Here is a 16,199-nt window from a genome sequence, read left to right as displayed (position 1 = left end):
TGGAAAGAATTCGAAAGTTTTGACTCAATTCTCGAAATATTAAATTTACGGCTCATAATGAGGGTCGTAAAAGTATCAAATAAAATGAGAAATTTGTCTACAATTTTATGAATAGTTATCTAAAACTTATGATTCTCAAATAGCAATTTAGGTGATAGCTAAATGTTACTATACAGTGACGTAACGAGATTTTTTATCATTGTCTCAAAATCTTGAATTCTATATAAAATGTAATTCCAATTGTGCCTGTAGTGTGGAGATATCTTTATATATTGATCTTGAACTTCTGTAGGTTGTAGTATTCGGTCTTGGTAGTCGCACTTCTCCTAAAAGACTTCCTGGGCATCTGCACGCGAATCCATTGTTCATGAGCTAAGTTTTCTCTTGCAAATACTCCTCTAGGTGTAAAAGTGACTTCTATGCTCAAAGCTCTCCAAGTTTCTGGATCGCCTATAAGTCGAATTGCTTTCTTCTGTATGCTTGGAAACCGAACTCCAGGAGATGTCTTGGGATATTGATCTTCAACTTATATAGGTTGTAGTATTCGGGAAAGACGTGCCTTGGTAGTCGCACAGCTCGGAAGCGTCAAAACCAAATCCTGACCTTCCAGTTTTCGATGTATTAAACTCAATCAAAATTGCTTTCACTCCACACCAAAAAGCTCTCGATATTGGTATTGATGATGATGGTCTGTTGAGATCTACAGATTTGGGTGTTAGTTGAGTTTATTGAAGCCACGACACCAATATGCAGGTTGTATCCTCGGGGGAGCACAAGCGTTAACTTCAGACCATTCTGAGATGTGATAGCAACCTCGATGGATCGGTCTTTGAGGAAGCTACTAAGAAAATCGATAAGTAACCATGTAACCCCTACCAAATCAACTGCTTTTCCTCCATATGTTTTTTTCTCTTTGGAATCTTGAAATTTGATGAGTTCTTTACACGCTTTCATTATTTCTGTGAAATATGGGTCAGTTTTAGAGGACGTTCCGAGCTGTGATAAATTTCCAATGAAATTCCAGTAATTTTTTCACATTTTTATTATTTATTATTATCCTGTCATTCATTTAATTGGAATTTGACTAAATTCCAAAACCCTTTAGAAAAATACGTAAACGGGACAATTTAAAAATAATATTCACGTAACTTTTAGTCGGTTTCTGTAATCAGAGCTATAATAATGAAATAAAAACATTTTTTTGTGACATAAAGTTTTTCTTTATTTTGATTGGATAATTAACAATGAAGTAGTGTAAATCCAGAAAGCTAGTATAGAATACGACCGCAAATCATCTGTTTAACAAGTCGAGTTATTAATAATTTTGTATACATATGTTCTCTCCGCGTTGTCAAAAGCAGAACGAAGAAGACGCATCATATAGCAGACATGCTGCAATAAAATTTAATGTGGACAAATATTAACATAGCTAACGTTTCGGTATACATACAGGCTTAATATAGACGCCACTAACAAGTACACTTTCTTTGTCTTTACGAAAATATTTCAATGTAAACAAATATTTGATTTAAACACTCCTATTTCGTTAATTTTATATGATTTATTGAAAAAACAAAACCGGTAGCTTGTTTAATGATATCATAACTTCGTATTTCGTAAAAAAATTGTACAATAATGAACTAAAACACGCGTCAATAGGGTGTCTAGGAGCTTTGAGAATCGGGGAAAACCGTGGTTTCCACGCGAATTTTTAGTAATTTGAGTGAGACACCCATGAATAGCAAACATGTTGAAAAACATGTTGAACGTCCCTCGTAACTGCACTCTTACGGGCTCACGTATCTATGGTTACTTAACTTGAAGCATGTTTCAATTTTTTCAGTTCTTCTAGATGAGGAATATTCTTTTCTGATTGCCCTGCGTTCCTTTCGAAATTCTGCCTATAAGTCGAATTGTTTTCTTTTGTATTCAGTTTAGTATCCGCAGAGCTAGAGCCATTCCTTGGATCTCTTTATGAAGACTGAATAACTTAATGAGGCTTAATAAGGCACTCAAGAAAGTGCAAGATATCGATTTAGGGTATAAGGTCAAAGATTGCAAGGGTTGTAAGAACTGCTTGATGTATACATTTGGAAAACTGCCCTTTAGCATTCAAATTAACTAAAACTATAAGTTACCTTAATCCCAATTAAGAATAAAAACGATTGGCAACTGATGTCTGAAGCATTTGACAGCATCATAGCTATAGATGTTCCGAAATGATAAAATTAACTGAAATGTGGTCCCGTTGGTCAAATAAACGTTATAAGTCATCGATCAACAGTAAATGACAATAGACATGATAATTGGCTTCACAGAGACACCTTTCAATTGTGATTTTCACCCAATTATTCAATATAATTGTCTAAGTTTGATTCCGAGTTGTATTCTTCACATCAAGAGGTGATTATTCCAAAGAGTCTTCCATCTAGAAGCATTCAAAGATTTTTTGTTTTCTCGTCTCTTTGTGAAGATCACGTGACTGTATTAGACTCGAAATAGCAAAGCCAACTACGCTGCTCCTTGAGATTTAGGCACGCGCGACTTAGCTCAGTTTCACGCGATATATTTTTCTGTATATTGTTTTGTTAATGTTTATATGGTAAGTTTAAATGATTATCAAACTTTGTTTATTGTGCCACATCTTTTTTCATCATTTTTCATTAATCGAATCTCAATTATTTTCCAATTTTCTTGGATTGTGCATCTTCTATTTGAACTGAAGTTGGTGAAAAGGTTAGGTTAGGTTATGTATCGTAATTTGCAGGATAATCTCGTATTGAAACCTTGTGATATCCGAGACGGTCCTGTCATATAAAATAGAATAAATGGCGCATTGCGACATTATATAAATATCTGTTGATCTAGGGTAAGATAAGAAAAGTTGAGATATTCTACATTTTGTGTATTATCGAATTCTAACATATTTTGTGTTGGAAAATATGCGAGTCCCTGCCGGTGTATATCTATATATATCACATCTAGTAATTTGATATAGTGGCTTTTTCCTTAATGCCCGGTCGAACGTTCCTGCCAAAAACCGTATATTCCAAAAATTTATTTGCGAATTTATTACTTTCTGGTCGCAGTTTATATCCGGATAGAGAGTAATGAAATTTTTATTAACGATATTACGTACGAAACTTTCGATCTTTCGTCGTAAATAAGTCACGTGTTTATTTTTCAAATTTAAAATTAGATATCTACCCTTATCGATTATATTTTAAAATAATTATAAAACAATAAATATTTGTATGGAAAAAAATCTCCCATTATTTCCTAGATGGGCGAATTATAATTTTAACGAAATCTACTTCTTACAGAATGAAAATCAAACGATTAACTGTCGAAATCAAGATTTACAATCAGATCTGGTAAAAAAACAAGATTCAAATCCAGGCTGCGTGTAGGCAAGTCTAAAGCGATATTTGGACCTATTTTTATATAAGATTGACAACTAAGTACTTTCGCTTTTTACTGATAGAGAGCGTTGCTTTATTTTTTGAATAACTTATGTTAGAGTTGTACCGTTTGTCACGTGATACTTGTCATATTGACGTAACTTTAGAAGCAGGTAGTGCGTGATTTTTATTGAGGCTATTAGTTGTGGGTTAATTTTAAATGGAGTGCAGAAACAAACATTATCGGCATATTTTACTGTTTTATTTCCATAAATTAACAGAGAGAACGTTCCAGAATTGTTATGATCTTCATATAACTGTTCGAGAGGTTGCGAAGAGGCTACATGTCTTGGGCTAGTTCAGAAGCTTGTAATTTGGGTACCTCACGAATTGAAAGAAATTCATTTAACACAAAGAATCAACATTTTGCGATATGCACTTTAAACGAAATGAAACGAATCCTTTCTTGAAAAGAATCATCACTGGTGATGAAAGATTGGTCATGTACAGTAACATAGTTCGAAAAAATCAAGGAGCAAACACGATGAATCACATCGAATGCTGGAAAACAACAAAAAAAGCTCATGCTGTCTGTTTGGTGGGACTACGAAGATGTTGTGTTTTTTTTGAGCTGCTTTCAAGGATCCAAACGATCAATATTTGCACCTTAAATGAATTGGAACGCATCCTTTCTTGAAAAGAATCATCACTGGTGATGAAAGATTGGTCATGTACAGTAACATAGTTCGAAAAAATCAAGGAGCAAACACGATGAATCACATCGAAAGCTGGAAAACAACAAAAAAAGCTCATGCTGTCTGTTTGGTGGAACTACGAAGATGTTGTGTTTTTTTTTTGAGCTACTTCCATGGATCCAAACGATCAATTCTGATGTTATCTATTAATAAGTAATGGAACTGGATCAAACAATGAAAGAAAAACTGCCAGAATTGTCAAATCGGAAAGGTTTAGTGATCCACCTCACACATCTTCAGCAACTCGTTGAAAACTATTGGAGTTTGGCTGGGAAGTGATGCCACATCCCCCATACAGCACTGATCTGACACCATCTGATTAGTTGCTCGCACTATCATAAATTCCACTAAGGATGCTTTTATAAGCAATGTTGCAATTTTTATAGGTGATGCTATATATTTTTTTGGGGGGGGGATTGTATGAGAATTTTATCGAAATAAATTTTAAAATAGCTATGGACAGTACTAGGAAGGTAATTAATGTAATTGGGAAAAAATATTGGTCGTTTTTTGACATGAAAAACTTTTATTTTCATCTCTTTCTGTAGCACGGTCATAAATTACGACAAGGTCCATTTAACGTGGTTCATATTCCACGGTCGATTATGTAAACAGTATTTAAATTATTTTTATTTGAGCCCAGGTTTGTTAGTAACGCCTTTTAGTAATTTATATACCCAAATTGCATATCCTGCAAACTTCACTTTCAAACGTAGGTATTTTTGTCGTGAAAAATTTTTTTTACATTTAACTACAGGGAAAATTTCCGAGAAAATCCATTGAATACGTTGAAAGGTCTCGTAACTTTCCACCGAATAGTTTCAAAGTAAATCGACTTTGAAATAGTGTAAACACCATTTTTTTTTTCATTCAAACATTACTACACAAACAATATCTCTTTTTGATGTTGCTTTCCATTAAGGAAACATCAGAGAAAACACAGGGTTACGAGCCCTTTATTATCAACTACACAAATCCATTGATATTTTCGTTTATTATTCTCCAACAAACAGCGAAGCTGTCTTCCAATTAATCAACCCGAATCAAGGGTGGAACACAAATTATTTATAACGGGAACTCGTTACAGTTTTTTTGCACGTTCTAAAAATTTCATAGAACAATAGATCTGGCTAATAAAGTGGCTACGGAAGCATTAATAGTAGAATCACGATCCACCCAAGTGGAATTAACTCCTTATGGAATCATCTTTTTCACTTCAGACTCATACGAGCTTATTTTGTTCTCGGTTCATTTGGTGTTAGCCGTTGTTGATTTTGGTGATTCTGGACATGGAAAACTGATGATTAGATAAAGAACTCTTTCCAAATAAAGATAGAAATATCCAAGTTTGGTTAACCTCACCGTTATAACACTATCCATTCAGATCCATGGCTAAAATCTTGTCTATGAAAACTTTGGATACGATTTTCTGCATCTAAGCTCAAAGAATAGTTCTACCAAGATTTCAAAGAGCTTGTTGAAACCATAGAATACGATATTTCTAATATTAAGGCTGTTAAAGGGAACTCTGGATATCGACATTATTCATGAGCCACCCTATATAATTATTCCATTTCTTTTTGAATTACTTTTTCTTTGGTATCCTTCTCTTCTATTATTTGCTTTCTATTGTTTCTCTAAAGTTGTCTTTATTGATGCAAATCTCAGTTTTATTTGTTTCTTTATGTAATACTGATTTTATATTTTATATTCCATCATAATTTCTCGTATTTTTATATATTTTTTACATGCTTATACCAGTTTCACGGCTTATTTAATAAAAATTAAGCACTTCGATAACCGTACCAACTACACCGTTATGGCTCGATACAAGTTTCGACGAGATGTAGGTATATAGTAGTGGTAGTTTAAAAAAACTGAAAAATACCCTTTCAAAGCACATGAAACTAAAAAGTTGAAGCGTGAGGCGTTTCTTTTTTCATATTTGTCGTACAACTTTTTAGTTCGATGTGCTTTAAAAACGTAGTTTTTAGTTTTTTTAACCATACGTGTCTCTAAATGATAACATTTAGCTCAACGCGATTTCGATACTTTCTCTATAATGTTAAAAATTGAGAACGCCACGATATAGTAAGCAATTACTTTGAAAGAAATTAAAAGCTTTACTTCGAAAATATAAAAAAAATACCTCCTGCTTAGTGAATTAACGAAAAAAGATTTTCTAGCGCTATTAAATTGAAATCTTGGTGCTTATAAACAACCCGACTGGCTGTAGTTCAAAGATTCTTAAAACAAACAAGTGAAAATCTAAATAAACACGTTTTTTTCCTTTCGGCTTTTTTCCCGTTTTCTTGAAAGCTCTCCAGTGTTTCGGAAGACCGTTTATTAACAAAGCAAAAATAGAATTAAATTACTTATTTTTTCTACGAAAGGATTTGTTTCTATGTACATATATCAGCTTCCATTTTATTTTGTTTTCTCAGTCGGAGCGTTGCACTCAATTTATTTATAAAACTTTGTTTTTATGTATACAGAGAGTAAAAAAAAGTTAAGTTTTTAACTTACCGGTAAAGCGTCGCAGGTTTCTATCGGTAACGGATCTTCGGAGCAGTAAGTAGGATCTGCTGGTTGTATGATAGGCGGTCGAGGCGGTGGAGGTAGTAAAAATTCCGGTGGCGGTCCCGGACAATCGCAATCCGCGCCGGTGGTGGCGTCCATGCTCCACATGTTATCTGATGGAGGATCCTCGTAATCTGCAGGTCTTGCCATAAGACCTTGCGCCGCCGTTACTATAAAAAATATATTTTTTCAATGAAAACGTTTTGAATTTTTAACACATTGTATATATGTTTGGCGTTTGATCAAGAAGATTTCTTATACTAGAATGATCCCAGCTTCGTGAAGATGTTTCCATCGAGTGTTTGACAATGTTTCATTACCATGGATAAAACGTGGGTCTATCACTTCACACCCGAAGAAAAAGAACAATCAAAACAATGGACTGAAGAGGGAGGACCAGGTCCAAACAAGGCAAAGACCTTTCTATCTACAGGGAAGGTCATAGCGTCGGTTTTTTGGGATGCGCGTGCGTTAATTCTCGTCGTCTATCATTGATAAAGGAAAAAATATCAACGGCGATTATTATGCGAACTTATTGCAACGTTTGAACATAGAAATCAAACAAAAACGGCCGCATTTGGCTAAGAAGAAGTTTAAATTGCTACTGATCAAACTTATGCAGTTAGTAGATATAAATATCGATGTACGGATCAAATAATCCGCGTGGATAAGACTTTTTGGGTGAATATTGGCCTGCTAGATTCCCGGACCTTACATTAAATGATTTTTTTATGGATAAATATAAAAAAAACATATCCTGAATGATATTATAATAAAAATTGGAAATTACAATTGATATCGAAAGTTGATATATAACTTTTATTTATATTTGCCACTAAAAAAACATTTTACTGTACAGAAAAACTGACTTTTTAAAAAATATCCGAAGCAAACTTAATTTTTTATAGTAAAAACCCGTATTAGAGGGAGAGCGACACATATTTAAGTATCAAAATGAATTATATAGAGCAACGCACAGTGATTAAAAATGGTGCTACAACGGAAATTACAAAATATAAGTTAAATATGAAATATCACATGATGTAGTGAAAATATTATGTCTTGAGTATAATATGGTATTGAATAGTAACATATCAATAAGTTTTTGTCATGTTAATATACGGGAACTAACCAAAAAGTTGTAATAAATTGAAATTAGAAATTAATTTCATTATTTATATTTTATGGACACACTGTATACGTATATCAATATAGTGATATCGAATTTCTGCAATGAGATATTATCAACAAATTTGCTGTATTTCTATCTTTAGTAACATGCTAATATCCCCAGGGAAAAATTAAATTTAAAAATAAAATCTGAGGAAAATTCAATCATGAAACTTACAAAATTACAGCTGGTAACATTTGAGTCGCTCTTGTTTATATACTGATTAATTTCGATTAGTATGAATAAGAAACTTGATCCATACGACAAATTGTTTCGAATCATTCGTAATGATGATGACAACGATAATATTTTTTAATTAACGTGTCGTACGTCGCGGATATCGAATTTATACTCATTCGGTAAATCATTAATCATTTATATCATGGTGAATGTTATGGCGTTTCGCGTCTCCTATAAATCTATCAAATAAATTTGAATCAACATTACATGTACCTAATGCGACACGTAAATTCCATTGAACTACCAAAGTAAATATTTAATTATACGTCAAATGGACGATGAATTTGTTTGGATTTACAACAGATAAATTTTTATTTTGGAATTATCAATTTATTATTCTCGATATCATAAAATTATAACTGAAATAGTTAACCAACACAATGAACTCGTCCGATGATATAGACCGCGAAGCCGGTTCTGTTTTAACGTGTTAATGAAAGTTGAAGTTTGTTAAATGCGACTTTATCGTAGCGACTAATTTTTTATATTTTTTTGTGAGCTGCTTACATCATGTTGAGATTGTTTTTATAGAGACAATTTCTAATAAAAACCTTTTCGTTTATTTACGGCAAATTAGAGATTTCCAGGATATCTAATATTCCGGAAAGTGATGATAGTGTATAAAAAACGAGTTTTAAATAAATTAGATGTTAAGTGTTAGGGAAAAGTCTAGTGTGTGAGTGATATTCAATAATTAGTGTTTTGAACTAGTTCAAGCGTCCCTTCAACTCTTCATCGTGATCATTTTTAAATTTAATTAACCTTTTCCATTGCATGGTGTTTATTGATTTTTGAAAATTTGTTGTTGTAATGATAATTTCGGAGTGTACATCGTATTTTAAATAAATGTACGTTTCGAAATGTACATCGTTTTATTTTAAAATAATTACGGTATTAAAACAAAGCGCGGAGACAATAAAATAGTGGATGCCACATTTTCCTATTAACTTGATTAACGTTTGATTAAATAAATTATAGTCGGTTTGATAACTTTATTTACGATGAGATAAGACAAAGTTTATGTGCTTCATAAAATTTGTTTTTCCCATGAACTATTCGTCATTTTTTTTTAATTTATTTTACGTGTTTATCGATTTTTTTATGTTGTCAAGTATATTGCGCCAAGTTTGATAACAGATTGCGTCCTAATATTTCAGTATAGTAATTCTTTTTTTATTTCTATGAGTAATAAGTCCGGAATTAAAATTTTCGGTTTTCGAAAATTATTTTTAAAAATTTATTTTACAATAATTGAACGAATATATAAAAGTGTGTTTAGTATATATAAGATTACTGGTTCCTACATTAATGGGTAATAATAAGTTATTTACTTTTGTAATTGTTATGTCTTCTGTTTTAGTTGTCTTGTACAGTAGTAGTAATACCAATACTGTCGTCAGCTTCATTATTAGCTATCTGAAGTACTGAAGTTCCTCGTTCAACACGTAGATCTAGTGCTGCTGTACTGAAGTACTAAGTCGGAATTTTTTATCGCACTTTGCGTGAAAAATCGCGACCGCACTAATCCGAATGACTGCGCCAATTGTAATTTTCGGTTTTCGAAAAAATTTATTTTACAATAATTGAATGAATACATTAATCTCAACCTAACCTAACTAATATTCATTGAATGAACTATATATTCAAGAGCGATACATAAATTCATTGCCAAGTTGTATTTATAATGAAATAATTGCTGATGAAGTGTTTATGATATACAATTGCGTTTTATATAAATGTCCTTCTAGAATTTTCTCCATGTAACTCCGGTAGTAGGGCCCATTTTAAAAAAATGTAATATTCTTCGTAAAAAGTACAGTTTTCTGGAAAAAATTTAGGAATTTATGGTTTTTGGATTTTTTATTAGCAAAAAAGGTTTTGAAATATTGTTTTCCAAGCTTAGGTTTCATTTGGCATCGAAAAAATTTACAAATTTATTGACATTCAATATGTGAATTTTTATTTTCAAACTCTTGACTGACTTCTTCAAATGATCGCTAAAAAAATCATCCCACAAAAATTTAAATAATTAACCAAATTGAGAAGAAGAAGAATATAAATAATAGAGTGAATGCTTTCAGATAATCAAACGTCTTTTTTTTTATCTGAACCTACAAGTTCTTTTGCGGAATTTTCAGCTCTTACCAGCAGTTACTAAGATCACACAAACTAGTAAAATTATCTACTTTTGTACGAACCGTACAGCATTAGAATGTAATTCCTAATAATGCATACAACCCTAATTTTTTCCAAACTAATCGTTTTTTTTTCTTCCATTACTTAAGAGAAGTTCATTTTTATAGAACGGATTCATTTCTGCGTTCAACTTTAATCAGATTCGGATTAACTTTCGCTGGAAATACTCACAAAATATAATTGAAAAGCTGATTAATTTTTTCATATAATTCCCAGAATGGATTTTTTCCAGAGGAAATGCTTTATTTGATTATTGTAAAAATATGTGGAAATTTATTAACTATATAGCACCATCCAATTCTGTTAAAATAAATTCCTTAGATAATAAAGACATAACCCTTATTCAAATCTAAACTACCTATAATCGTAAGTAATTAAAATAGTAAATTGTAAGGTTAAACGCATTACATTGATCGAGTGGAGTATGAAGCTTCACTTTCGCTTTCAATTTGTTTCCTTCTTATAAATACTATGGCCTTATTATATGCTAGATGTTGATGTACCTGAAGTTCGAAACGTTCTTGTACCAAATCGGTTGAAAAGTAGGAGGTAGAAAAAAATATTAAGACTATACCATGATTAGGGATGTACCAGGGGTGGTATGGTCTTATTATGTTTTCTATCTTTCTTATGTCCTCGTTGGTGATTTCTAAAAATTTCAGATTGATGCTCGACTTTGGTTAATTTTTTTAATCATTTGTCAACAGGTGCGTGAGTGGTAAATTAATTAAACGTTTCGAACTTAGGTGGGTCCATAAAAATTGATATTTATTTACAGAAATTAAACCCTGAGTTTTTTAACCACTTTCTCTTGGTATGACGTCTTGAGCTAAATTGAAGAGGGTTGTGGATATCGGGTCTCATTGTCCTAACACTTTTTGTTCGGTTTTATTTCTTTATTTTTTCAAAGCTTACTTACATTGTTCATTAAACCACTAATATTTTATCTTTACCTTTGGGCTTTGTACCTTAAATTTTTATTTATTATTATTAATTTTATGTTATAAGTGATTTACAGAGACTCAATCCTTCATTTATCCAATATTTACTGTCTTGTTTAATTTTTGGTAGCATATTTTGTATCATGTCACTCCTACATGTTTCCTGAAACATGACTAAGTCACGTCAATAACCAATATTACTTGTGAATATTGTTTTGGTCGAAGATTTGACAGTTCTTGATAGAACTTTGATGTTGATGTCGTCGTCTATGTCTTCTGAAAAGGCAATTGATTTGACTAAGTCACGTCAATAACCAAATTTCTTGTGGATATTCTTATGATCGAATATTTGACAGTTCTTGATAGAACTTTGATGTTGATGTCGTCATCTATGTCTTCTGAAAAGGCAATTGATTTGACTAAGTCATATCAATAAACAAATTTCTTGTGGATATTCTTATGATCGAATATTTGACAGTTCTTGATAGAACTTTGATGTTGAAGTCGTCATCTATGTCTTCTGAAAAGGCAATTGATTTGACTAAGTCACGTCAATAACCAAATTTCTTGTGGATATTCTTATGATCGAATATTTGACAGTTCTTGATAGAACTTTGATGTTGATGTCGTCATCTATGTCTTCTGAAAAGGCAATTGATTTGACTAAGTCATATCAATAAACAAATTTCTTGTGGATATTCTTATGATCGAATATTGGACAGTTCTTGATAGAACTTTGATGTTGATGTCGTCATCTATGTCTTCTGAAAAGGCAATTGATTTGACTAAGTCATATCAATAAACAAATTTCTTGTGGATATTCTTATGATCGAATATTTGACAGTTCTTGATAGAACCTTGATGTTGATGTCGTCATCTATGTCTTCTGAAAAGGCAATTGATTTGACTAAGTCATATCAATAAACAAATTTCTTGTGGATATTCTTATGATCGAATATTTGACAGTTCTTGATAGAACCTTGATGTTGATGTCGTCATCTATGTCTTCTGAAAAGGCAATTGATTTGACTAAGTCATATCAATAAACAAATTTCTTGTGGATATTCTTATGATCGAATATTTGACAGTTCTTGATAGAACCTTGATGTTGATGTCGTCATCTATGTCTTCTGAAAAGGCAATTGATTTGACTAAGTCATATCAATAAACAAATTTCTTGTGGATATTCTTATGATCGAATATTTGACAGTTCTTGATAGAACCTTGATGTTGATGTCGTCATCTATGTCTTCTGAAAAGGCAATTGATTTGACTAAGTCATATCAATAAACAAATTTCTTGTGGATATTCTTATGATCGAATATTTGACAGTTCTTGATAGAACTTTGATGTTGATGTCGTCATCTATGTCTTCTGAAAAGGCAATTGATTTGACTAAGTCATATCAATAAACAAATTTCTTGTGGATATTCTTATGATCGAATATTTGACAGTTCTTGATAGAACTTTGATGTTGATGTCGTCATCTATGTCTTCTGAAAAGGCAATTGATTTGACTAAGTCATATCAATAAACAAATTTCTTGTGGATATTCTTATGATCGAATATTTGACAGTTCTTGATAGAACTTTGATGTTGATGTCGTCATCTATGTCTTCTGAAAAGGCAATTGATTTGACTAAGTCATATCAATAAACAAATTTCTTGTGGATATTCTTATGATCGAATATTTGACAGTTCTTGATAGAACTTTGATGTTGATGTCGTCATCTATGTCTTCTGAAAAGGCAATTGATTTGACTAAGTCACGTCGATAACCAATTTTTCTTGTGGATATTCTTTTGGTCGAATATTTGACAGTTCTTGATAGAACTTTTATGTTGATGTCGTCGTCTATGTCTTCTGAAAAGGCAATTGATTTGACTAAGTCACGTCAATAACCAAATTTCTTGTGGATATTCTTATGGTCGAATATTTGATAGTTCTTGACAGAACATTGGCGTCTTCGACTTTTGAATAGACATGTGCTTTGCCTAAAGTCATTTTTCTGTACTTTCCTTAGATACTCTCTCAAAATTTATATTTGCTCAACATTTTATTTAAATTTGAAAAGTTATTTTGCGTAAGAATGGACAAATAGTGAATTCAAGTAAAATTATTTAAATATGTTACTGCTATAACTTTTAGGTTTAAATATGACACATTTATAAATATTTGCCGAATGTTTAATTACCATAAGAACCAACTAGTTCTAATATAGTAAGTGGTGGTATTCAATTCTGTTTAAAATATAATTTTTTATGAGTAGCTATATCTTTTTCAAAAGATCTCCATCAGAGACGAATGTCTGGGGACAAAGTTAAAACAGTCATAAACTGACTTTATAACAGACGGTTATTTTTATTTGGATCTTAGATCATCTGTTTTATAAGCTTTCATCATGTTTCGGTGAGAAGGAAGATGAAAATACATGTTTACAGATTGACCAAAACAAGGACTGGTATTTTGAAAGACAGACTTTTAACTTTAAAGTAGATAATCGTTTTCGTATGGTCGAGATCTGTATATACTTCTATGTTATAGTCAGTTTAAGTAAATAATACAAACTGTTTTGATACTTTTAACAATATATCTTGTGTTCTACATATAAACTTTTTAGGAGGGATATAAAATTTTACGACGCACTATTTTTTTTCTTAATTGGTATAAAAATGTAATTACGTCGAGTACTTTCAAATTAGAAAGAAATTCAACTTTTATAGTGCGTTCGTTTAAAAAGAAAAACAAATTACTTGAGTGATAACAAGGTTAGATAATTTTATTTTTCTTATTTGAAAGAATTTGGATCACAACATTGGTGTACCAAAACGAGTTTTAAGTTGGCGCTTATAATACAAAGTCGTACGAAAAAATTTTACTAATTAGTAATCACAGTGAAAAATCAAAGTATATCGAAAGAACCGAAAGTAATCAGATCAAAAAGACGATTGATTATTTCATATAATACATAATAATAATAGTGATAATGCAGCAGGTAAAAACACCTGAAGCCACTTTAGAGGACTCACACACAGATAACAAAATTGATCTATGCTCTATAGATTTAGAGAAAACTGTGGATGTGTACTGTATGAGACATTTTCAGGTCGTATAGTCTCTCGTTTTGATGATCGGTATTGACCTCCCAGATCGTGTGATTTGACATCATTAGATTTCTTTTTATGGGGTTATTTAGAATCACATCTCTACGTCAACAAGTCCACAACAACGTGGACGAGATTCAACGTTGTATCAACGAAATTCATCCATATTTATGCAGGATGATCATAAACACTTTTCATATAAACCTTATCCTATATACATTACGATTCAGAGAAAAAATTACCATGAAAAGTCTAAAAACTATGATTTATATTTATTTCTAATCTTGTGTTAATTTTGGGATTCCCATTATTTTATGAAATTGATGTGGTTTCGACAAGACTGCCCCACATTCTATTCAACCCATGAATCATTTCAATTACTGTATGATACAGTTCCAGGTTGTGTAGTTTCTCGTTTTGGTGATCGGAATTGACTTCCTACTTTTCATAAATAACCTTATCCTATATACATTATGATTCAGAGAAAAAATTACCATGAAAAAACTAAAAACTGTGATTTATATATATTTCAAGTCTTGGAATTTCGATTATTTAAGATATTGAAGTGGTTTCGACAAGACTGCGCTCAAATACTGTATAAAACAGTTCCAGGTCGTGTATTTAAAAACCAGACAACTCGAGTACTTGCCACCGACAATGATTCAACTAAATCATCTATTTTGAGAGTTTTGAATAAAGAAAAATACCACTTTTAGAAAGTTCAGGTGGTTCAGGAGTTAAACGAAGATGATCCTGATAGAAGACAAGAACAAAACAGTTTTTCCTTTTCATTTAAACGGAACGGTTAACAAACAAAACTATAGATATTGGAGCAGAGAAAATCATCATTGGATGTGTGAGGCTCACACTCAATGTCCTAAAAAAAGGAAACGTTTGGGCTGGTATCATGATCGATCTATTTACTATCAACCAGACGGAGCTCCGCCGCATTTTGCAGTTATGGTTTATGATTTAAACGAGGTTTTTCGTGATACGTGGATTGGAAGACGTGGAACGATCGGGGACCTATTTTTGTTAAACATCCCGTACTTCATTATCGGAAAACTTTTTGAAATGATACAAGATACACGTACCTTCGAATCCATTTATGAAAATTGACTACTAAGCTGTCATCTTCATCACTTTACACACATACACAATACACAACAAAAAATATATTTTTCTTTTTCAAACAAATCAAAATAATCCAAACGAAAACACAGAATCACTTCCGCAAACAATAATAAACAATCCAAAATCCAATTCGCGCGTAACGTAGAACGAAATATGTATAAATTTTACGACTAGCGACCCAAACATCCACGTTTTTCGAATTCAGCGGTAACGTACATATCCACTCGTCGGAAGTTGAGGACGAACTGAGCATTTGAGCAACGCGTTCTCTCACCGCTAGACGGAGCCGAGTCAACAACGCCAGACTTGATTCAGTTGATCCTCAGACAGCTGTATGTTTACACCTATGACTTGCACCCCCACTATGTCGATATGACCAATGGAATCCCGATTTCGAAGTAGGGATAATAATGTCATTATTTTGTAATTTACAGTTGGCCATGTTGATAGTCAGGTAGGCCGAGGGAAATGCGGTCGTGGGGATGTCGATATTAGTCTCGCTTGGATGAATCTTGCGGTTTCATAATAAACATAATAAAAGATTTTACTTTCGATTCAAAGGTATAACGAAACCATTATTCTAATTTCCAAAAATTGTATACAAAAATAGAAGAAAGAGTTTTTGTTGTTACAAAATTTGTGTTAATTGTATTATGTACAATCTTCTTAGAAAAAGC

General features: G+C 32.1%; 1 protein-coding gene across 1 annotated transcript in view; it reads right to left on the bottom strand.

Annotated features, from left to right (window-relative positions):
* The window catches only part of LOC130894941 (uncharacterized), a 39,298-nt gene extending 23,421 nt beyond the window's left edge, over window positions 1–15,877 (bottom strand). Inside the window, exons 1-2 of the mRNA XM_057801994.1 lie at window positions 15,483–15,877; window positions 6,683–6,906 (exon numbers count right to left, since the gene is read on the bottom strand). Coding sequence (XP_057657977.1) covers window positions 6,683–6,886 — 204 coding nt within the window. The 5' untranslated portion in view covers window positions 6,887–6,906; window positions 15,483–15,877. The remainder of the gene's footprint in view (window positions 1–6,682; window positions 6,907–15,482) is intronic.
* Between the last annotated feature and the right edge of the window lie 322 nt (window positions 15,878–16,199).

Source organism: Diorhabda carinulata, chromosome 6, assembly GCF_026250575.1.
Source record: "Diorhabda carinulata isolate Delta chromosome 6, icDioCari1.1, whole genome shotgun sequence".
In the NCBI taxonomy this organism is placed as follows: domain Eukaryota; kingdom Metazoa; phylum Arthropoda; class Insecta; order Coleoptera; family Chrysomelidae; genus Diorhabda; species Diorhabda carinulata.
Note: the sequence above shows the minus strand (reverse complement) of the source record. Positions and strands in the feature narration are given on the sequence as shown.